This window comes from Seriola dumerili, unplaced genomic scaffold (assembly GCF_002260705.1).
Source record: "Seriola dumerili isolate Sdu_G_001 unplaced genomic scaffold, Sdu_1.0 BDQW01000068.1, whole genome shotgun sequence".
NCBI classification, from domain to species: domain Eukaryota; kingdom Metazoa; phylum Chordata; class Actinopteri; order Carangiformes; family Carangidae; genus Seriola; species Seriola dumerili.
Window position 1 is genome coordinate 19,767,815 of NW_019174323.1, and position 25,162 is coordinate 19,792,976.

The window sequence follows — 25,162 nt, forward strand, 5'->3', positions numbered from 1 at the left end:
AAAGCAGCTGTAAGAACATAAACTCTGCCTGAATTACACCTCATCCTAGAGAAACTCCCTGTTGGGAAAGAATACTAGAGATGTTGGACAGATCAATCAGTTAGACATACAGTGCATTTAGAAAGTTCTCACTTTTTTTTACAACTACAAACATTGGAATTATTTATTAAGGTCACTTTACAAGCTCAGTCATTTTGAGCCTATATGTATGGGGTGGAGTAATGTGCATGACTTACCATTTCTTGCTGGTTACGGCAGGGTATGGTTCTGGCCCGAGGTGGATTCTGCCATCCCTATGAAAACACAAAAGGAAAAATAAGGACATGTCAAGCAGCTCCTCTTTTGACTATGAAATTTTTGAGGCAGTCTAAGGAACATTAAAGATGTATCGATCATCCACTTAAACCTCATTTAGCATATACTGTAATAAAAACAAGACTTAATGAATAAATGATACATGTACATGTGAAGAATATGTAGAAGACATTCATACATATAAAAAAATAAACAAACACATTAGTGGTGATGCAACACAAAGACACTGAAAGAGAAGAGCTTCTGTCAATGTCTGTGAACACATACAAAGCACAAAACTGTAAAACTTGGTGCTCAAAATTCCTGCAAGTGCGTGACACTGAGGTTACAAGTAGAATGTAAATTCAGGTGTGAAAATAGGATCTAAATACTTGTGACCTCAGTGTCACACACTTGCAGATTTATGAAGGCAAGGGCATACTGCAGGACACATGGGTGGGCGTTGGCAGGCTATAGCAGCATGAGGAAGGGATGATGACATCATCACAAAGGCAGACTCAGAACATAAGGTTTATTGCCGGATAGGTTTTCACTTACAAGATATTTGGCTTGGTGTAGTATCCAATTAATGTATTCATATGAAACAACAACAACAACAAAAAAAAGTATGAAAAATTAAATGAAAACGATACTATACAACTATGTACAAAAGTGTTTTAGAATGACAAAACTCCTGCTGGGCAAGATGTGCAAAAGGTATGGATTAGGGGATGTGCAAAAGATCACAGTATAGACAATATCTGTCATGTGCAGGGATAATACCTCAAGGTGTTGATGTAATGTGGTTGATTGCTGAGGCCAGATGCAGAAGAAAATGCTGGTGCTTGTCCATCATTGGTGAAGATTACACTGGACTTCTGGTCCTGATACAGACAAACACGTGATAGGACAATTCCTTTAGCTCATACAAGTTCTTTATATTCAAACATGTTAGATCTGTTGTGTGAGTATAATAAATCATGAGGACAGATATGAATAGGCAAAAATAAATACAGTATGAATATTATGAAATGTAAATGCAAGGAAATGAAGAGTAAACAACTAGAGGTGTGATAAGAAGTCAATGTACACACACAATATATATATAAAACCAATATAGACAGTGGTATATTCATTGCTAAGAATCAGCAGTATGAACATGTATACACTGTGGGTCTGATTTAATCACATTTCAGTAGATAACGCTGAAAGACAACAAATGGAGATCTTGATCATGACATCATCACTGTGGCTGCTTCACACGCTGTTGATAGTGTTAATTCATTATTTGAACATTTTAAACTAAAGTTCTGGCCACATCTTATATTGCACCTTTACAGCACAACCACAAAAGCTGACATTTAAAAGTAAAGCTACATGTTCTTTGCCCACATTGAAAACCAACTTACAGTTTTGACACTAAAGTTAAAACAAAGACATTGAGCTTAACTTGACTGATATTGACACATTTGATGCATACAAAACATTTTGATTTGCTTTTACAGCATGTAAATCACAATCATGCTTTCCCTTATATTCAATATTAGATGTACAAATGTTTGTACTTTGCCATTTTGGATTCAGGCCAGGCTAGTGTCAGTATATGAAGCAGTTATGGGGCTGTCTCACCAGTCACTGTATGTTAGCAGTCTTTATGTAACGACCCAGCTAGGGGAAAAGGGCAGCAACTTAAAACCAGGTGTTATTGGTAAAATCAGGCTCCTGGACACGCTGTACGAAGTCGCTGCTAACACAGTTAGCATTCACAATTCGAGGTAAACTTTATATCTTAGTGTTAAATTAATGTTAGTAGCTAGTTGCATACATGTCGACATCTGGTAAATATCACATATATGAGGAGAAACCTTGTAATATTAGCTGAAGTTACTGTGTGTAAGCTAACTGTGTGGTGTAACCGCTTGTATTAAAACCATAGACCGAGGGAAAACATGTTATAACATGTTTTAAAATGAGTTCTGCAAAGCGAAGGTGACGTCACCGACCTTAGTGTTAACAGAGACAGCGGGTTGTCAATGTCGGTAAGTCACGGTCACTAAACGATCCCGTTATTACAGTGAACTGTCGTGTCTGGACGAGCTGTTAAAGAGCAGAGCAGCGGACGTGTGTGTCGTGTTTGTTCATATTAAGTTTGGTTCAGTGTTAGTCGGCTAGTTTTCAGCTCTAGTTCATTTCATTATTGATGACAGGAGTCAGAACATCTGTTGGAATGATTCTGTCTCTGTCAGAATAAAGAACATCACTGAGAGCTGAGAACCATCATGACATGTGCACCTGCACAATGACGCCAAACTGAGTATTAGTTTCTATTCTAGTTATTTAATGTAAAACGGTTCAGCAGACTGTTTATTACAACTAAGCTGAGGGAATAATGTATTTTCAGATATCTGTGATCATCTAATCAGAGTGCTCTTTCTGTTGTCTTTTTCTCTATACTCTACAATATGATATTGATATGATTTCTCTCTATTATAATGTTTTCTTCCATCCAGCCAAGGTCTAGATCTTTGGGGACACCTACAACCTCTTGCAGCAATGATGGAGGCCCTGCACCACCTCCATCTGCAGTGTCCACACATGAAGATCTTCTCTTCCCAAACATAGACACAGTGTCTTATATAATAATATAGTATTTTTTAATGTAACACTTGTGGCCATAACATTGTTCAGTCTTATCAGCTATGCTCTTCCTTGTTCCCTACACCCTCACTGTTGTATTATACGCTCTGCCCCATGTCAGACATACAGTCAGATGACTTTTGGACCCCACTGTAGCTGTAACAAACTGTCAATAGTTTAAAACATTAGAGTTCATATTTCATAGTCCTCAGCCATTATAGTTAATATCAGTGTACTGTAACTTCATCCACAACTATTTTTTGATTTTAAATAGTTGATTGTAAATTGTACACTACAGTATTTAATTCATCAATTTATTATTCTTTTATACATGTTTCCAGTGTTATAAATTGTTTCAATTAATGTAGTTTATAATGTCCAATAAAGTTATTTATGAAGCTCTTGCTTTAACTTTGTTGATGGTTTTTATAGAACACATCTGGTATGAATTTTCACAATAGTAACACGTACAGCCTTGTGTGACTGTATCTATGTTCGCTTTAATCAACTACATAAATACTAGAAATATTTAAATGTCCGACAACATTGACAATGAAGGATCAAAAAACATGCTGATGTTAATTGGTAAATACTTTCACCTGTGGAGGCGGTGACAGTGCTAGAGATGATCCATCACTTAATCACAGTTTAATATTTATAAATTCTGTTCTTAAAAGTGTTGCTAACATCACCTGTTGACAACAGCAGAAATGAAGTTGCAGGTAAGAAACTGAACCTGTGAATACTGAAGAGAGCATAATAAACTGTCATGGTCTGACTCTTGTGCAGTTTTCTGATCCCTCTCTCTCTCTCCCTCTGCACAGACTGAGTGCACGGAGGCGGGGCGATCTCCTCGGCAGCAGGGCTCAACCAGACTCGCCTGCTCCGCATTCCCTAATCAGCCCGGCTACTTAAGCCAACTCCATTCACGTCCTCGTTGCCAGAGTATTCCATTTGCTTCTCGCCTGAACCCTGCTCTCGAGCCGGCCCCCTGCCTCACGTTCGTTCGTATTGCCTCCAGTTTTTCCTTTGCACTTTCGCTTCCCAGTTTGAGCTTCCTCCTGGGCACTTTTAGTTGTTTTCTCCTGTTAGTCATTCTGAGTTTTTTCTTCGTTACTTTTCCCGCTAGGTGAATTTCAGTTGTTTTTTCCCGTTGCGGTGATTTTCTGTTGTTTTTCTGTTTTGATACCTTGTTCCCTTTTAAAGGTGACTTTTCGTTGCTACTTTTTGTAAATAAAGAACTGTTTTTTGAACTCTGCATTTGGGTCCTGGCCTCTCCTTGCTCGTACCGTGACATAAACAAACTCATCAGCAGTTAGTCATCAGAGGAAGATGAACTGGGAGTGGTTTTCAAGCATCATCATCACAGCACATTTGAGAACTAAGGATGTCCATGTAGTCTCCCTTCTCCACAACCAGATGAATGGAAACAAATGGGCTGCTCTGTACATGAGGTCCTCCTTCTGTTGGCACAGATCACTCAGTTTTCACAGTGTGGAAACCTTTCAAATGACAATAAAAGACAAGCACTTGAGTTAAGATGCCGTGGATCACAGTTAATCACAAATATCTGTCAGGATAGGTGCATGAATGTCTGCTTCAGTTGAGGACTGTTGAGTATTAAATGAGCAATCTTCTATATGACAAATATTTGTCTACACATTTTGTAAACGTCACGTTATCTTAACTTGAACTATCACGACGTCTCGATGGACAATGTATTAACTAACATTAATGCTGCGCATTACACTAATGCAGATCACTTAAACTGGGTCACGTGGAGAAACACAAACCAAATGTCCTTTAAATTCACTTTTTTATTGGGCTTTGATTGAACACCTCCACGGGCTAACCCAGGTTGACACAGGTTATCAGCCCAGCGGGGCCAGGTACCGTTAGCATAGCAATTGCTAAGTTATCAGCTAACGCTAGCACTAGCTGGCTAGCTTGGTTAGCAAGGTGCATCTTCACCTGAAATGTGATATTAACACTGATGCTAATTTTGGCTAGCAAAGAAATAAGCTTAAAACCAAATGTACTTACCGGAAAAAATTGAACCGCCGACTCCTCTGAGTGTCTTTTAGAACAACTGAACGCCGAATAAGACATTTACAGGCAAACAACATGTTGGAGCTAACTTTGATGAAATGAAAACACAATGACAAGTCAAACGTCCAACACATCGCTCTGACCTCATATCTGGATTAACAGGCAGGTCCCTCTGTGTGTCAATGACGTGGTAGCCACGTCCTAAAGCCACTCTGCTTTAACGTGTATTTTCTTTTAAATAGGACCATAATTGTAAAAAATAAACACCATGTTGTATTGAAGAAAACTTCAAACTAGTGATTCAGACCATAAACACATAACGAATCAAATTTGAAAATACGTGTTGAGTGGGAGTGCTGCTGCTGGGTGTCGGCAATCCGCACTGCTACTAGGTCTTCTGTTTCCTGGATCATTTTATATCTGCCAAATTCTTATTTTGAGCGAATTTGAGTTGTAGCGTTTTAATGGAGAACTGTAATATTAGGAAAGGTCGGACGGAATCTGTTTGGTCATCTAAGAGAAGTTAAGTGAATTTATATCTTGCAAAAATATCAGGTAAGAAAACATTTACTCTATTGTTTTGGTGACGTTGTTTGTGTTCGTGTCGTTTATTTCTGATTAAATAATGCTGTAGACGGATAAACAAATGTCATCAAGTATGTATGTTTATACTGCGTCATTAACGTGTGTTAAAGTGAAAAGCTAACCGCGATTAGCGCGCTAGCCATAACAGCATTTTTTTCAATCTAGAAGAAGCTAATTTTACTGTGTGTTGCTAGTATGTGTTAATGTTGTCATCTGGTTTAAAGCTTAAACGAACTGATGAGAGGTAAATGAGTGAAGTGAATGAGTAAAGTGAAAACTGTCTTGTACACACTTGTACACTTAGACAGAGAGGACCAGGAAACACATTGAGGAGCAGAAGTCTCTCCGCCGCAGCTATCGCTTGGTCTGGACTGTTTCTCCAGCCTACCACTCATGGTTCCCATCGCCGGGCATCACCCAGTTCCTCATTGTTCACCCATGTTCCAGATGACAACTCAGGGATTAGTGAATAATAACTAACATACTATTTTGTTTGTAGCTCCGGTTAGCGAGTGGAGCTGTGTGTCCACAGCATTACAGCAGACATCGCTGAAGTTGTAATAAACATCACAATCCAATATTCTGAAGATACAAAAACACAACACTCTTATGAACAAGTTAATTTGTTGGTCCGAGACACACACTGAGCAAGAGAGAGAGAGAAGCCAGAGCTAACTGCTAAGCTAAAGTAACAATCAGTTCTAAATAGCATGTAAACAAATGCTGAGTCAGTGAAACTCGCTATAAAGCAGCAGAGAGCTGTGGGTGCTGGAGCAGAAACTGGTCAGTTTAAATTACAGCAGGTAGTTAGTCACTGTAATGAAGAAAACAACAACATTAACTGTGTTCAGATAGGCAGCACAATAAATTCTACCGGAAACAGAAACTCAGAGACTGGCGATGAGACACTTACAGTGACGTCAGCACGTAAACGGTCACTCACTGCTGGTAATGAAAGGTGACGTACTCTGAGTAAACGTGTTACTGCGGCACATTTTTAAAAGGGGAAGAGGAGGGTAAAACATCTTATATGGGGATGATAATAATAATATATGATAAAAGTATTAAACAACATCTTTAGGCTGCCAGGGAGCCAGTATCAGTTCCCAGGTGAAAACAGCACCAAAAGCAATCAATTCATTCCAGTCAGGCTCTTTGCAGCCTGTGCATACAGCTGATAATTATTAATGTACACTCAGTTGACAATTTATTAGGAACATCTAGCAAAAACTGATAAAGTCTAATACAACAGCCCTGTAATAAATCATCCTTCATGAAGATTATAATGTTTATACAGAGGTGTTTCTGTTATTCAGCCTATCTTTGTTGATATAAATGGGTTGGACAAAATAATAGAAAATAATAGAAACTTGAAAGCCATGGTGAGTGTCTTTATGTAGCAGTAGTTTTGTGTTGGCATCGGTTCAGAATATTTCTGTCTCTTTGATTACTAATAATCAGAATCAGCCCTGAAAAATCTGTTGATCCCTATTGCTGTTAGTCAATTTAGGCTGATTCTGTCCCTGATTAATTAATGTGTTATTCAGTTAATACCAAGCAATACACCATGGATGAATGAATCCAAGTGTATGTTAAGTTCTACTTGGTTCTATACAGTAACATAATATATACAGTTCATCATACTATTTGCCTTTTTTTTAATCCTAATAAGTAACATACTGCTCTTATCATAGGTGCTATCTTCATCTCTAATGTGGTGTTCCTTAACTAGTTATGAAATAGGTACAATAAAGTAATTTGATAAATATGACCTACTCTGTCTCTTTCCAGTCTGCTGAGATCAAGAACTGCCAGGCGAGATGCTGTGATGCATTGTGGGGTTTTTAGTATCAACAACCTCAGGCCTTCCTTCAGCCTTGCAGGTAGCTTCCAAACACACATATTTACACCTGATATAAACTGATTGATTTACTCACTGGTGTTAAATATCTTTGGTTTGATCTGAAGTGAATGTTAACATTGATGTGTGTAGGGTAGATGGCAGTCACTGTACTAGAACCCTCCCTGAGAAGTATGGTGTGCAGTTACTGATCTCAACAGCATGGAAGTTATTAGTAAGAAGCATGTCAAATATTCAAAGGTAACAGCTCTGAGATATAACTGAATATTTTTTGGTGTGTCCAACTGTATTTAACACGGCCAATAACCTAGAGCAGTACATCACCTGTGAGATCATGATAATGCTGAAGAACCAGGAGTGACAATACATCACCAGGTGGTGGGGAACAGAATGAAGTGTTTCTGGTTTTAAAGCACCGTCCTCCAGCATTTAAGAAATTGAAGGTCTTTAGTTTGGTTTTAAAAGAACACAGTGATGGGGCGAGTCTAAGATCAGCAGGTAGACTGTTTCAGGTGCATAGATGCTAAAAGCATCTCACTACACTTTGAAAATGATGTAGGCACATGGAGATTTCCAATGTGTGATCTACTGGGATTGTAAACTGACAGCATGTCTGAGATGTACTGTGAAGCCAGACCAGCAGGTGCTTTGTGACCAAGAGGAGGATTGTTTAAATTGTATCCTGAAAACAACAAGTAGCCAGGGAAAGTTTCAGAGAAGAGAGTTATGTGGTCAGATTTGTTGCTGGACCGCAGCAGTACTGACACTGACTGACTGACTGACTGACTGATAGAGTGAGTCAGTTTTTACACTTTATTTGAATGAGGATGTTTTACTTTAATTTTACGGTTTTTGTTTGTCCGTTTTCTTTTACAATTTTTTTTTTTACAGTGTACCCTCTCTGAAGTGGGACTAGTTGTACTGTCTACAGTCTGGGTGCATCCTCCTCCACACATCCACCAGGTCATGAGAGTGGACCAGCTGCTTTAAGAGAGGCCCTGCATGATTGCGATCTAAAGTCACATCTTCAGTGCAGTTAAAATCCCCACCCAAGAATAAAAAGTCCTCTGAGTTACAGCCATTTAAAACATCATGAACTTTAAGTAACTGCTTCCTCTCTGCACCGGTTGTTGGAGCATAAACATTAGGGCATTGGACAGGACTACCTTAGTGGCGGGTTGTGACAGTGGTAGCACCTGTTCAAAACTTTCGTTCATGGTGAGTCCTGTCTTGATGACTCGTTTCACCTTCTCCAACTGGTCAAGGAAAATGACCACGGCTCTGTTCATCCGGGCAGCTGATTTAACACTGCTGTGCCCGACCTTTGCCCCACAGACAGCCTGATGTCCTCGACACTGCAGGGGAACGTGGCAGTGATCTTTACCCGTGTCTGTGGGTTAGGGATTTAAAATCCCAGCCGGCTGTGGTGTCAGCATGCCACCAGCGAGATGGTGGTAAGGGGGAAAAGATCAAAACCAGAAACACAAAAAAACACCAAAAAGCACCAAATCTAAGCTAATGAACTGTGATTAATAAACTATGTGAAATTAAAGCCCATTTAAAGATAAAGAATCAAAAGAAAAGACCAAGAAAAAACAGTCGCTCGTTCACTTGCTCACACACCTCACTCCCAGCATGCACTCCGAGAGAGAGACAGACGGACAGACAGAGAGAGAGAGACAGGCAGAGAGAGAAACAGACAGACAGACACAGAGAGAGAGAGAAAGACAGACAGAGGAACAAGTTGAAAAAGGGAGTGCAACACTCGTTGATGAAGGAGGGGAGCTTCTGCTGCCATGGCAACCAGAGCTCCTGCTCTCAATCAGGTCCTCAGGGAGACCCCCGAGCTCTGTGTGTGTTTGTGTTTGTGTGTGTGTGCGCGTGCACACGCGCGTCTGGATATCGCATGTTATCCTGAAGAAGAGAGACTGTGATTATTGTGGTCTAAGCACACACACACACACACACACACACACACACACATACACATACACACTGTATTTAAGGAACAGTGCAACATTTTTCGATTCTCTAAAATTTCGATTTCCAGTTTCTCTTAGAGGTCAAATGTCACTCGTCTCTCAGCAGGTCAGTGTTGCCGGGCGAGTCATCGTAACCACGGCAGTGGAAGATCAAAACACCACACATGTCCCACAATGCACCTGACCTGTGAACATAGAGACATGAGAACGAGGTTGTCTGATGTAAACTGACCTGAAGATGAAAGTAAGGAGGGAGGAGGAGAGGAGAGGGGGGGCAGGAGGAGGAGGAGATGAAGTGAGGAGAGGAGAGGAGACCTGTGACCTTACCAGTTTGTATGTGTGTGTGTGAATGAATAAAGATACACCTGAGTGTTCAGTGGGTGGAGTCACCTGTGAGAGGTAACAATAGAGTGTGAGTGGTGATGAGTTCTAGTTCATCAGCTTCATCTTATTCACTTCCTGTTTGTTATCTGAGGGAACAAAGGTTTGTAAAAATATATTAACGAACAGGAGAGAGAAACTTGACCATCAATGTTCACAGACTAAGTCTGAGACCAGGACTCTGGACCAAGACCCCGACAGCAAGAGTTCCTAAGGTCCTGACTGATCCTGTTCTCCTGCTGTTGGACTAATCTGGCTCCAGATTTTCAGTTCTTCATACAGAAACGACAGTTTCACAAACCCCATCAGGTCCAGACACCGGGCTGAACCAGTCCCTTTCTCTGTCCATGACAGATTTATGACTGACACATCAAAGAATAATATTATTATAAATAATGATAATTATGATAATAATAATTATGATAATAATAATAACATTGATAACTTTATTTTTATCTTTACAGAGAATATAAACGTGTTGCTTCAGTCTGTAGAACTTTGCTCTGACACCTTGTTTTTCAAAACTCAGATAAAGTCTGGACCTTCACCTGCTGACTCAGGTTCTCAGTTGTAAGGTTCTAGGTTCTCAGGGTCTCAGTTCTTAGAGTATCAGGTCTAGGTTCTCAGTTCTTAGGTTCTCAGTTGTAAAGTTCTAGGTTGTCAGTTTTCAGGTCTAGGTTTTCAGTTGTCAGGTTCTAGGTTCTCAGGGTTTCAGTTCTTCAGGTATCAGGTCTAGGTTCTCAGTTCTCAGGTGACAGAAGGATGTAACCATAGATGTACCTTGTTGTTCTATTGGACAGACAGACAGGAGGCGGTGTCAGAGACGTGACTTTATTCAATGTGAGGAGTCGTTACAGTCAAACATCTTTAAAACAACAGAAGCAGAACGAGTGGAGCTGATTGGACACGTCAGCTTTGATTGACAGCTCTATAAATGTGTGAAGACATTTTTCTTTTGATACAAAACAAAGTTTGTTTCACCACAGACACACACACGTCTGAACATGACGACATTTATACAAAGATATAAATACAATATTTATAATCTGTATGATACAAAAGAGTTTCCTCAGTGAAACACTCAATCTAATCACTAAACCCACACAGAAGACAGGGGGCGGGGCTCAAGTGCTTGGGGCGGGGCTTGTAGAGTAGTGGGAGGGGCTATGATCAAAAAGACAACTCTGAACAAAGACGACGGACAGTTACAGTAGCCTATCAGGATGCAGGATTCTACAGTGCGAGCATTAAAAAAAACACAGACAGGTGGGGGCGGGGCTAAAAGAATGAAGGGGTGGGGCCAGGAAGGGGAGAAAGACAATTTTCATTTACTTTTTTCTTTTAGTTGATGTCTTCACATCATCATCATCATCATCATCATCATCATCATGAGGTCGATTAAAACAATTAAAGGCCCCAAATTAAAAATCACTGCTGGACTCTGATTGGCCGACAGTAGCAGAGGTAAACGACCTGGAGTGATGTCACAGTGAGGAGAGCCAATCAGGTGAATGGCGCTGCGTTCAGGTCGTCGTGGTGACATGGACTGATGATAGAGACTGAGCTATGACATCATGAAACCTGCTACATGTGGGTGTGTCTTCAGTGAATGATGTCAGAGTTCAGTATCATGAAGTTGATGAACAATATTTACAAAGTGGAAAATTACGATAACTCTGATGTGACACAAACGCACCATCATCCTCTGATGGAACCTTCCTCGCTCTCTAACAGGAAGTTCACTTCTTACTCACTTCCTGTAGGAAACACATCTCATTCTTGTTCCTTTCTTCCCTCCTCTTTGCTCACTAACTAGTTTCCTACCCTTCTTTCTTGTCTCCTAACTTGGCAGCATCCTTCCTTCCTTCCTTCATTCCTTCCTTCAGTCTCCTTCGGTCCCTCAGTAGGACTCTTGCTGATGGGTCTTTAGTAAACTTCAGTGTAAACTCTGGTCAGACCTGAAAACCAATCACAGCCTGTTTGTTGTATCTGATTCAAAACCTGATGGGAAGTCCTGCTCTGTGTGAAGACACTTCCTGTTTGTCCTCCCTCACTGAACGTCACCTGGAGTCAGGTGTGTGCAGGTGTTTGCTGAGGTATTTATCATCTGACAGGAAGACAACTTCACCTACTCGTCAGCACAGTGGTAACCACGGCAACCAGATGTCAACCATATCTTTTTAGTGTCTCTAAATTTTCTGTAATCTGGGGCCTTTAATGTAGAGGAAGTGATGTCACATCACAGGTGTGACATCACAGACCCCGCCCCCCAGAGTAAACAGCAGAATAATTACAGAGCTGAAAGCACCTGGAAAAAACCTCTGTACAAAAAGTCCTGTTCATTGAAGCTCCTCCTCTGAGGTGATTGGTGGTCTTGGCCAAGGGGGAGGAGAGAAACGAGGAAGCAGGGGAGGGGTCTTACATCGGAGGGACAACGAGGCCGGACATGGCTGCAGAGAGACAGACAAAGACAGAGAGACAAAGAGAAAGAGACAGAAGCTGTAAATGTTTCATCTGTATAATAACAGAACAGTGATTTAAACAGTGATGGTTGAACTGTCTCATCATGTTGACAGGAAGTGATGAGGAGGGGTTGTCACCATGACAACAGAGACAAGGACAGAGAGAGGACAGTAGGGGGAGAGAGAGAGAGAGAAAGAGAGAGTGAGAGTGTGTTTCCGAAAACAGGAGTGTGTGTGTGTGTGTGTGTGTGTGTGTGGGTGTGTGTGTGTGTGTGTGTGTGTGTGTGTGTGGTCTCTAGAGACCTGCAGCTCTGACAGTCAGAGAGGAGCTGGTATAAACACTGTGATCCTGCAGCAGCTGCAGATGATCCACTGATACATCAGCTGATCTGATCTGACCTGATCTGATCTGGTCACACAAACACACACTCACACACACACACACACACACACACACACACACACACACACACAGAGCGTGATAGAGAGACATAGAGACAGACAGAGAGAGAGGAGGTCCTCACATGCAGAACTTCATAATAAAATACTGAAATTTAAAAATTTATAAAATAATTTTAATGCCAAAGAAAATAAAACACATACATCTGAGGATCCAGTTTAAATTTGATAAACACTAGTGGAGGTTCATATACTGATTACTTATCTATAATCATTAACATAATCATTGATCTAATAAGTTGAATCTAACTTTATTATTCTGAGGGTAAATAAGTTTAATAAATTTGTATCAGTCGACAGCTGGAGCCTCTACAACTATTAATAACTCACACACACACACACACACACACACACACACACACACACACACACACACACACACACACACACACAGCGTGGGTAACCTGAGTACTGTTAGTATTGCATGGAGAGTGACAGGCCAATGCATGTTTTATTCACTACAACCCACAGATACATCCTCTAAACACACACACACACTGGCAGTTGGTGTGTGTGATGTCAGTGTTTCTGACAGAGAGGTTTGTTGAGTGTTAAATATTCATGTTGCTCTCTGCCTTCACTGAGGCAGAAAGGCCACAGTGTGTGTGTGTGTGTGTGTGTGTGTGTGTGTGTGCGCGTGTGTGTGTGTGTGTTACACATGCTGCAGGAAGCAGAGCTGATAAAAAACAGCAGCAGAAACAAACTGAAGATCATTTACTGTTAAACGGCTCAGAGTTCTGCTGCTTCAATCATCCACTATAATTCACTGATATAAAAATCAAAGAAGCAGAAACAAATCTTTTATCAAAGTTCACATTCATGTAATTAGATTCTAATTTTAGTAAATATTCATTAATTATTCATTTATCTTTGGAAGCTTGAACATATGTTGAACATATGTTTGTTTTCAGCTGTAAGACTCTGGATTAATGATAAGGTTTATTGGGATAATTGAAATGAGGATGTTACTGAACGAGGAGAAGAGCTGCTCTGACAATAGCTGGAGGAGGAGGTGAAAGAGGACCTGAGGAGTTATTGGTGTACCTTGCAACCCATTGGCGTTGTTGGCGGAGCAGTTTGGTGGAGGAGGAGGTGAAGCTGACGGTCGGACAACGGGAGCAAAGGCGCTCTTCTGTTTGACGGCAGCAGAGAAGGAAAAGACTCCATGAGAGGAGTTACAGTTGGACACTGCCATGGTCGGACTGGAGGGGACAACTGGAACACAGAGAAACCAGTTCAGAAACCAGTCCAGAAACCAGTTCAACCAGTTAAGAAACCAGTTCACAATCCAGTTCACAAACCAGTTCACTAACCAATTCAACCAGTTCACACACCAGTTCAACCATTTCACAAACCAGTTTGGAAACCAGTTCAAAAAGTTAATGTAGCAGTTCAGAGACCAGTTTACATTTTAACCTTGTCCAGATTTCTCTAATGAAACATGTGAAGTTGATCAGAATCTGGACCAGGTATGGACCAGGTCTGGACCAGGTCTTGTTCTGAACATGGACCAACATCAGGTTCAGGTTTAGTTAAACTAGAGGTGAAGAAAGATCAGTACTAGATACAGTTACCACTGAACAGTGAAGTACTTGCAGTAGCATTAGTATTAACTGTAGTATTTACCTTGATACTTACTGCCGTAGGGAGAGTTTGCAGATGACCCATTGAGGAAACCCGGGGATGTTGCCACTCCCAGGTTTGGCATGCCGGTGTTGCCATAGCCATTCATGCTGTTGCTTACTGTGTTGCCATAGTTACTCTGTTGGGGGGTGGAGCTTGGGACGTATCCCCGCGGCGACACACTGCTGGTGTTACGACTGTAGCCAACTGGAAGAGGACGACAGTGAGGTTGAATAAGACTGCAGTGACCTGCTGCTCAGTACTACTCAGGTCTACCTGGGTACAGGTACAAGTGGGGTACAGGTACAGATACAGGTCAACCTGGGTACAGGTAGAACACAATAGTTAGTCATGGAATTTCACAAGGTTCTGCGCTTGGACCGATACTTTGCACCTTATACTGTAAATGTTTCTTGCAATATTATCAGCAAGCACTAGATAAGAACCTGAGGTCTTGGCGACTCTGAGGTCTTGGCAACTCTGAGGTCTTGAGGCCTCTAATGTCTTGAGGACTGTGAGGTCTTGAGGCCTCTGAGGTCTTGAGGACTCTAAGGTCTTGAGAACTCTAATGTCTTGAGGACTCTAATGTCTTGAGGACTCTGAGTTCTTGAGGACTCTAATGTCTTGAGGCCTCTGAGGTCTTGAGGACTCTAATGTCTTGAGGCCTCTAAGGTCTTGAGGACTCTGAGGTCTTGAGGACTCTAAGGTCTTGAGGCCTCTGAGGTCTTGAGGACTCTAATGTCTTGAGGCCTCTAAGGTCTTGAGGACTCTGAGGTCTTGAGGACTCTAAGGTCTTGAGGCCTCTGAGGTCTTGAGGACTCTAATGTCTTGAGGCCTCTAAGGTCTTGAGGACTCTGAGGTCTTGAGGACTCTAAGGTCTTGAGGCCTCTAATGTCTTGAGGCCTCATGACTGTGTCATGTGATGTTTTTCTAGCTCCGTCTTCCTTAGTCCTGATCACCTGCAGTCCTTCTACCTGAGCTACTTCCTGTGACTCGTACCTTGCGTTGTCTCTGAGACGTTGACGGCCAGCTGTCCACTGAAGGAGTTAACTCCCATCATGCCATGGGAGGCGGTGTTGCCTAGCGATGGGATTTGGTTGTGGTTTCTGGGAACGCTGTACAGAGCCTCTGCGATGTCAGCCGCTCTCTTCAGGATGATCTCCTACAAACAAGTCACGTATGTCACATGATGACATGTTCAGACCGTCACACTCTTCTTCTTCTTCTATGATACAAACATCTTCAGGTTAAAGTTCAGGTTCACACACAGTTTGATTAATTTATTGGGACAGGAAGGGTTAACACATCCTCATCAGTGACACATACATCACTGACTGAGTTCTGAACACTGTCACTTCACCCGGTCTTCATCATCAGGTCACCTGTGTTAAATCTGATTGTTACTGAGCTAACCTTGTGGGGGAGCTAATCACACTGTTTCATGTTGAATCACACATACATGAAAACAACATGAGACCTTAAACACACACACACACACACACACTGCTGTTATTGTTACTACAGTTGGATTTACATTCGTTTACAACCTCTCTTCTCTGTTCAAGGTTACTCTTTCATTTCACTAGACCTGTGTGTGTGTGTGTGTGTGTGTGTGTGTGTGTGTGTGTGTGTGTCTGTTTGGGGCGATTAACTGGCGGGTTGAGAAGCGTGTCGGAGAGGGAGTCAGGAGGATGGAGGAATATAAAGCTCCCCTCCTCCATCAGTGTTTCAGGAGGTTCTGACTCATAAACCTGCAGGAGCTTCGTCCTGTTCACTGAGCATCATGGGAAATTTCTCCTTTCTTTTTTTTTTACAGGAAAATAAAAACACTTTCACATCTCTGCACGTATGAAAAGTCAAAGTTAAAAACTTTGACTAACAGATTTGTTCAGGCTCAGGTTCTGTCTTTGTTCTCGGGGATCCTGGGTAAAGGACCAGGTGAGACCTATACCAGGTGAGTCCAGGTGGGCAGTGAAGGTTTATCAAGTTTGATGCTAATTAACAAAAAGATCTTGGTGATGAGGAAGAGTCATTAAACTAAGTGTGAGCTGCTGATTCATCTTCACTGGACCCACAGACCAGGACCAGGACCAGGAAGAACAGAGTCAGACCAAATCCACCGCAGTGTGTGGACAGGTGTGCAGGTGCAAATGTTACCTGGTTGTTATGTGGCATCCCATAGAGTGCCTCCACCAGGTCAGCTGCTCTCTTCAACAGCACCTCCTACAACAGAGAAGAAGAGAGGAGGAGCAACATGAAACACCACAGAAGAAGGAGAAGAGGTCTTCAGATGACAGAAACATGACGTGAGGAAGGTTCAGCCTCTTCCTCATCACTCCACACAGACCTGATGTTTCTGTGTGATTGTGTGTATGTGTGTGTATGTGTGTGTGTGTGTGTGTGATTTTATGTGTGTGTGGTAGTTGACCTGATGGAGCTGATAGTATTAAACAGTTTTTATTCTAATCAAAGCTCAGTTACACCTCACAGAGCGCGCACACACACACACACACACACACACACTGAGCCTCTTTAACACTGAACCACTTCACTTCAATGAGCAGTGTTAAAATGCTGCCAAACAAACAGCTCTGTGTGTGTGTGTGTGTGTGTGTGTGTCTAATCAGGCAGTGACAGAACAATGCTTCATTTAGCCTTTATCTTAATTAAACACACACACTGAGTTAATCTGCTGCTTTTCATTACAAACTTCTTCAGGAGGGTTTCAATTAACCCCGCCCCCTCAATCCTCCTGCTCTCCTCCTCATCCCTCCATCATTCATCCATCTTCCCCTTTTCTTTCCATCTCTCCTCCTACAGTTTTCACTTTTTCATCTTTATATTTCTTTTCTCTCTTTTCTTCATCCTCCTTTTATTTCTTTGTTCCTTTTCTTTTCTATCTGTTGTCTTTTCTATTTCTCTGTATGTCCTCTCCCTTCACACCTCTTTTCTTTCAGCTCTTTTCTTGCATCTTTTTTCACCTGACAAACATCATTTCTCTGATCACAAATAAATGTTATGAACTGTGATTTACAACCTTTGACACACTATCGAGTTATCACTGAGACTGTGTCTATGTTGCTGTATAACACACACACACACACACACACACACACACACACACACACACACACACACACACACACATTGAGAGGGAAGTCATTTCTGTGAAGTAGCTTTCAGCCTCCGATCGTCTTTAATCTGCTCGTTTATGCAGAGCGACGTTCGAGTGTGTGTGTGATTTATTCACACACACACACACACACACACACACACACACACACACACACACACACACACACACACACACAGTGTTTACAGTGACAAATGAAAGCCTTATTATTACAAGTGTTTCACTGTTACCCAGTGAGATGACAAGCACCTCTCTCTGTGTGTGTCTCCCACACACACACATTAACAAGGTTACCACGGCGATACAGCTGGAGGTTGGGATGTCATCACTGAAGAGGAAACCAATTATTCTTTTTAATGCTCACACACACACACACACACACTAAGCCTCAGCAGCAGGAAATGAACCCTAATAGCAGCGACATGAAGAATAATTACAATGAAAAAAGTCTAAATAAATAACAGAATAAAGAGGGGGGTGGAGTCGCTGCAAGGGGCAGGGTTTATTTTTAGATCATTTTAACTAAGACACGTTGACCAGTAGCAGGTCGTTTGGCTCCTCCCACTCACAGGTGTGACTCATCAACATGTAGCTGCTCATATACACACTGTGTGTCAGGTGTGTGTGTAGTTCAGGTACCCTTTACTTTCTTATGGACAGAAACAGAAAAAGTAAAACACTTATTTTATAAATCAGATAAGAGAAACTGATAATCATGTGTGTGTGTGTGTGTGTGTGTGTGTTTGTGTGAGCGCATGCCAATCTCCTCTCTTGCCACATGACTGCACCTGCTGATTACCTGATTTGACTGTTTCAACCTCTCTGTTTGCCAATGGGCTTTACACACACACACACACACAGACACACACACACAGGAGATGATGGAATAAAAGGTAAACCAGTGTTTTTGGATGCGTGTGTGTGACAATGATGAATGTTGGGTCAGTTCATTTACATAGCATTGTCCTTGACCTTTCAACCAGGAACCTGGTCTTCATCAACTGGACCTGATTCAGGACTAGAACAAACAACCTCCACTCAAGGTCCTCTTACTCCAAAAGAGGAAGTGGACTCTGAGTTCTGAAAGCTGTTCTCCTGTACGAGGGACTACATGTGATTTAATATCATATGTTTCTTCTGCACACTGACAGACCAGCAGATCAGAACTGGAATCCTCCATGAACCGGATCCGAACAGGGACAGTAGTAGGACTTTATAAATCACTGAGCCTGGTTGGACTTTCGGGATCACCTCCAGTTATTAAAGTTTATGTGGTCGACAGTCGCTCTGCTGCAGCCGAGCACAAGGCATCATGGGTAATTGAATAAAACCATTACAGATGAATTATTAAAGACGTGGTGGGATGTGGTTTTCATTATGGAGCTAACAGCATGTCAGCTCACATCAGAGCAGCTGGAGACTGAACACACACTGCACATACACCACCACACACCTACACACAGGTCTACTGAGAGGCTGCTAGCAGCTGTTAGCATCAGAACAACAAGCTGCTGTTAGCAGCTGTTAGCATCAGAACAACAAGCCACTGTTAGTGGCGGTTAGCTTCAGAGCTGCTGTTAGCTGTATTATTATAAGCTTTCCTATTTCCACTGATTGAGTACTGACTGATGGAGCATCAACGTCTCCATCACCTGGAGCTCAGCTGTGTGACGACAGCAACAGACACTCACTTGTTCATACGTCTATATGTGTGTTTGGGAACAATACACAGTGTGTGTAATAAAGACAGAGCAGTGTGTGTGTGTTGGGGACCGAGTCTGTTTGTGTACACACACACAGTAGAATCAGCTGATGATTATCAGGACTCGGAGCAGCCAACCAGAACACAGACTGATGGAAACAACACCAACAATAATCACTTATTCTCTGTCTGTGTGTTTGTATAAAACGATTGTTTGTCTCAGTGTGTGTGTGTGTGTGTGTGTGTGTGTGTGTGTGTGTGTGTCTGTGTGTGTGTGTGTGTGTGTGTGTGTGTGTGTGTGTGTGTGTGTGTGTGTGTGTGTGTGTACCTTGGGCAGTCTCTCTGGGTCTCCGGGGTGACGGGGAATGACCTTCTGTAACCTCTGGAAGCCGTAATCTATGGTGGGTTCATTTAAGGCTGAGGGGGAACAGGAGGACATCATCACCATCATCATCATCATCATCACCATCATCATCATCATCTGATCTGTGATCGCACTTTGAATCTGTCAGACTTCTTCATCTCATTGTTTTCTCCTCCTCTTCCTCTCTCTCCTCTAACATCATGTACAGTTTAAACTGTGGGGAGGTGATAAATCTGTGTGTGTGTGTGTGTGTGTGTGTGTGTGTGTGTGTGTGTGTGTGTGTGTGTGTGTGTGTGTGTGTGTGGGTGTGTGTGTGTGTGGGTGTGTGTGTAAAGCCCATTGGCAAACAGAAAGGTTGAAGGTATGGAGGTTGAGTGCATGAATCATAATCCTGTCTTGGTTCAGCTGCGTTTAACAAGCTTTAGACTGAGAGACCTATACATCACAGTGTGTGTGTGTGTGTGTGTGTGTGTGTGTGTGTGTGTGTGTGTGTGTGTGTTCAGTCCTTGAAGACTCACAGGCCGGAACAAGCAGCAGTTATAAGAGTGTGTTAGCTCTCCAGATGTCTGTGTTATCTACAGCCTGCTCTGTGCGTGTGTGTGTGTGTGTGTGTGTGTGTGTGTGTCATTGTGTATTATCACCAGTGTGTCTGTTTAACCTGCTGTCTGTCTTTCCTTGTTCGTGTCAGTTGTTAAGATTCATTTCAAACCTATAATAATATGATGTGGTGGAGGTAACCCACACCTGTCCATCAAGTAAGCTCTGATTGTAACATGTAACCAGCCGTCACTCACTTCCTCTGAAGTCTTTATCTGATTGGTTAACTGTCGATGAAAGCCACCAGACTGTAACAGGCCGATCAATAAGGTCTGACTGTGCATCGCCGTGGTAACTGCTGGGTGTCCCAGCATGCTGTTCAGCTGAGATGCTGTTAATAAAGATCTGATCGGTTAGTATTGATCTGACATGACAGAAGGTATTGATCTCCCTCCTGTTTTCATCATCGTCATCATCAGTAGCTGTCATCAACCACACAGGAACCTCACACTCAGGTTCTGGTCTCTGGATCAGTTCTGGATCAGCTGAGGCTCATGGGTATTGTAGTATTCTCACAAATTAGGGAGCATTATTTTTGAACCATTTAACTTTATTGTGAAATATTGCTTTATTTTTAATCTATGCTTTTATCTTGTTGGTATTCATTTCCTGTGTCTTGGTAATCAGAGCAGGTTGATCAGAGGTCTGTAATATGAAGCAGGATTTGAGGTTATCGAGGTAACTTCAGGTTTAAATCAGGGTTTTCAGTCCTACAACAGTGGCTCACTTGTTACTGGGGTAAATCACCATGGTAACTGATGCTCAACTCCTAACCTGCTCCGGCACAGGTTAACTTCACAGCCAAACTGCTAACCAATCAAATCACCGGAAATCACCATTCCTGACAGGGACAAAAGAGTTCACAATAAAAAGTGATCAATAATAATGATCAATAGATATAAATACATATAAATCAGTGGAATAGTTTTCCTGTTTGAGTCTTTCCATGTGTCTGGTTTTAAACCAAAGCTTCTGCAGAATTCAAAGAGTTTATCACTAAATAAAATATAATCACTGTTAGAGCTTCATTTGACCTGAACACAGATTCTTTAATGGAGGATTCCTGACAGTGATGAAGCTTTTACTCTCCTCTTCATCACTGAGCTCAGAACAACATGAAGAGACTCTGTGACACGACTGGAGAGAAACCTGAACCTCTGATGTCTTTGATTAGAACAATTAGTCTCACTGTTAATTATTTCATCATTAGAATGAACATTTCAACTACTCCTCTCCTCCTCTTCCTCTCCTCTTCTTCCTCTCCTCCTCTTCCTCTCCCCTTTTCTTCCTCTCCTCTTCCTCTCCTCTCCTTTTCTTCCTCTCCTCTTCCTCTCCTCTTCCTCTCCTTTCTGCAGCAGAAAAAGTCTGACATGAACTTTAACTGTTTTATCTGCTTCACATGTTCATAACAGTTATAATAATAAATTTATATAATTGATACAAATTGATATATTTACATTATATCTTTAGTCTGACTTTAACAGAAATTATATTTAGACATGGAAATCATATGATCATGTGATCATATTGTTACATTTCACCTTGTTGAATGTCACTATTGGACGTGGTTGTAACTTCTCTGCAGGTGTCAGCGTTTCCTCTCATATCATATTAAGAACTTAATTCGTGATTCAGACGATGTTGCTTATAATTAACAACTCTGCCTCTTTCACATGAAGGCGCTCGTACCTGGACAGGTAAACCCAGGGTTAACTGAGCCAGGTGATAACCTGCTTCGTAGTACAGGTTATCAGGTTAATGTTAGGTTCAGTCAAGCCAGATAACTAAAAGTTATCCTGGGTATGTTGAACTTGCTTTGTAGTGCAGGCCTCTGGACGGATCAGGAACAGGATCAGGATCAGGATCAGGATCAGGTTTCCATGTTTGAGAGAGCTGCATTCCAGGTGTGTGTGTGTGTGTGTGTGTGTGTGTGTATGTGTGTCTGTGAGGTCTGACAGGAGCAATCAATACTCATCGAAATTCCATGAACGTTGAAGTGACACAACTTGTGTGTGTGTGTGACACACAGAAAGTATCACTACCTGTGTGATGTCACTCAGGTGTTGTCATGTGACACACAATGATGACGACTGTGCTCTTTTATTGTGATCAGTGTAATCCTATAGGAACAGCAGTATTGTACAGTACAGACTGAAGTTATTGATCAGTGATTGATCGATAGTGACTATTGTTTGAAATTAAGCCTTTCTGTGATTGGCTGTTCGTCAGAGTGAGTCTGGGTCACCTGTGTAGACAAAGCGTCCCGGAGCTCCTTTACAGAACTGTTTGGATTTGTACGACAGTGTGACCTCCACGACCCCGGGGATGTGACGGGGCGGAGTCTGGACCCGGATGGCGTGAGGGGTGATCAGCTGGGGAGAGAGAGAGAGAAAGAGAGAGAGAAAGAGAAAGTTTATCTCAGATGTTGTTCAGAAGAATCATTGTCATTGTTTGATGGATATATTAGTTATTGATTATTGATCAAATGCAGATTACGTCTTCTCGTATCACTGCTACACAGACGAACCCTCTGTCTCTCTGTCTCTGTGTCTCTGTCCTGACCCTCTGTCTCTCTGTCTCCTGGTGGTGGTGTCCACCACACTGGTCCTGGTCCAGACCCTGGTTCTCTCTCACCTCCCTTCACTCACGGTGAAACCCTGACAGATGGTCCAGGAGCAGCTCATCTGGTCTTTGATCACATGTTGCTGTTTTGCTCATTGACCTCCATGTGGACCATGACCTCCTGAATCAGGATCAGCCTCTAATGTTCATCTTCAGAGAGACTTCTGGGTCTGAACTCATTCAGCCTCATGCTCCTTCTACTCCACTGTGTTCCTCTGTCCTCACCATCCCTGCACACAAGACCACCTCAGTCCAGACTGTTCTGGTCTGGTTCTATCAGAGCCTGTTGAAGACTCACCTCCTGTCTGACTCCCTGACTTGTCTGACCAGCTCTGACTGTGACCTGATCTCCTTCACTGATCAAATACATGTCGACTCAGTCCTGACACAAGGTCTGTACTGAAGCTTCAGAGATGAACCTCACTGTGAGTAAATGTGATGTGATGTCATAATGTACCTCGCTCCACACCAGCATTGTGCCAAAGACGACCTGAAGGCCGTCGAAGAAGTTGTCTCCGATCAGAATGACGGTTGCTCCGCCCGTCGTCCAGCCCTCACTGGGACTGATGGCTTTAATGCAGGGAGTGGCTGCTGGACGAGAGACATAGAGAGAGAGAGCGAGAGAGAGAAAAAGAGGGAAGGAGAGAGAGAGAGAGAGAGAGAGAGAGAGAGAGAGAGAGAGAGAGAGGGGAGTAAATAGAAATGTCACATGAGGCTTGTTAGTCAGTCCTTCCAGAAAGTTGTGATGTCACTATCACAATAATTAACGCCAATTCAGCCAATCCCTATGAACTCTGTGCTCCTTCCACTTTTGTCCAATCACCACAACTTTTCCACAAATTTGATCAGAAATCATCAACGTTTCCCTCCAGTTGAACCAATCACACCAGTCCCTGATGAAAACCTTGATGATGTCACCAAACTCACTTCCTTGTTTGTGGTGTTGAAGCATGTTGTGAAGCTGCAGACACGTGTGACATGAACGTGTCACATTCACCAACAAACATCCCTGTTAAAGACGTGTGAAGACATTCAGCATGTCTTACATGAAAGGGTTAAATAGTTCTGTACAACACTGTGGTGGAGCCACAGGTGTAGAGCTGCGGGAGCCACCTGAACGACGCTCCACTACTTTTATCCTCCAGAGGAAATAAAATATCTTCAGTCACATGATCACGTTGATGTTTATCTACATTTGAAGAAGCTGAAGCTCCAATCGTCACTGAGTCTGTCATGGAGAGAGCTGATAAAAACTAATGATTGGAGCCATGTCGACATTTAAGGTGTATTGATTGATTTCCAGACATCAATCATGCATCAAGTAACACTCAAGCAAACATTCCACCTTAAAAGATGGCGGTAGCTGCCGGTGGCTGTACATACATAAAAAGCTCTACTTTATAAACTCATGACTTGATGAGGTGATTCTTAAGATCAGCTCTATCTTTGATTCAGACAGAGCAGAGGAGCAGAATCTGGGTCACCACCTGCACTCACCTGGATTCTCACTGGAACCAGTTACCTTCGATTTTTAATGAATTATACAAAGAAGAAGAAGCAGTTCACCCCCATGGGCTGAACTGCTTCTTTCACCACAGTGTGAACAGAGCTGTGAAGGGGTCTCACTGTGTTCAACCATTGGTAACCAATGGTTCAATCCAGACTCTGACCAGGTCTGAAGTCCAGGAGCACAGGTTGGGAACCATCTACACTACTGCAATACTACTGATGTACTGAGGCTGAAGGTCACACGCACGCACGCACACACGCACGCATGCACACACGCACACACGCACGAACGCACGCACGCACGCACGCACGCACGCACGAACGCACGCAGAACGTGATATAATTGGATCGTGTCTTTTATCCGCTTTAGCGTAGTTCACTTATACACACACTGACTACACACACACACACACACACACACACACACACACACACACACAGCCGGTAATGACTCCTTCTCTCTCTTCTTTCAAGTGCAGCTGCAGATTAATTATAAAGTGAAATGAAAGCGCAGCGTGTGTGTGTGTGTGGGTGTGTGTGTGTGTGTGTGTGTGTATGTGTGTGTGAAGCTGAGCAGCTAATCTCACCACTGACAATTTAGGTTGACATTACAGCACCTGACCTCTATTCTATTCTATTCTATTCTATTCTACTCTATTCTATTGGGGAGATGGATGAATGTGTGAAACCTCTGACATGTTGTTGGAGTGTGTTGATGACCTTTGACTTTGTTGACTGTCTCCCTCTGGTGAAACTGTTGTTACATTGACAACGAAGACTGTTGTGTGTTTTTATTAACATCATACATGTATTATTAACATGATACAACAGTGATGAGACCTCCAGGAACAGGTACTGTCAGTTAATGACACCAGAACCTGCAGCACCAGATCTGCATTCAG

The 25,162-nt window shown here is 42.3% G+C and overlaps 1 protein-coding gene across 10 annotated transcripts in view; it reads right to left on the minus strand.

The window, feature by feature from the left end:
- Positions 1 to 12,207: 12,207 nt before the first annotated feature.
- The window catches only part of LOC111219988 (transcription factor COE3-like), a 40,630-nt gene continuing 27,675 nt past the window's right edge, over positions 12,208 to 25,162 (minus strand). For 2 of the 10 annotated variants that reach the window (XM_022742895.1, XM_022742891.1), the window contains 8 exons: positions 23,209 to 23,339; positions 22,375 to 22,501; positions 19,497 to 19,585; positions 16,491 to 16,556; positions 15,327 to 15,495; positions 14,349 to 14,540; positions 13,755 to 13,925; positions 12,208 to 12,239 (listed from right to left, as the gene is read on the minus strand). In XM_022742895.1, the coding sequence (XP_022598616.1) occupies positions 12,208 to 12,239; positions 13,755 to 13,925; positions 14,349 to 14,540; positions 15,327 to 15,495; positions 16,491 to 16,556; positions 19,497 to 19,585; positions 22,375 to 22,501; positions 23,209 to 23,339 (977 nt within the window). Of the gene's footprint in view, positions 12,240 to 13,754; positions 13,926 to 14,336; positions 14,541 to 15,326; positions 15,496 to 16,490; positions 16,557 to 19,496; positions 19,586 to 22,374; positions 22,502 to 23,208; positions 23,343 to 24,317; positions 24,327 to 24,474; positions 24,491 to 25,162 lie in introns of all 10 variants that reach the window. The other 8 variants (XM_022742892.1, XM_022742890.1, XM_022742889.1 and 5 more) reach the window with 8 other exon arrangements.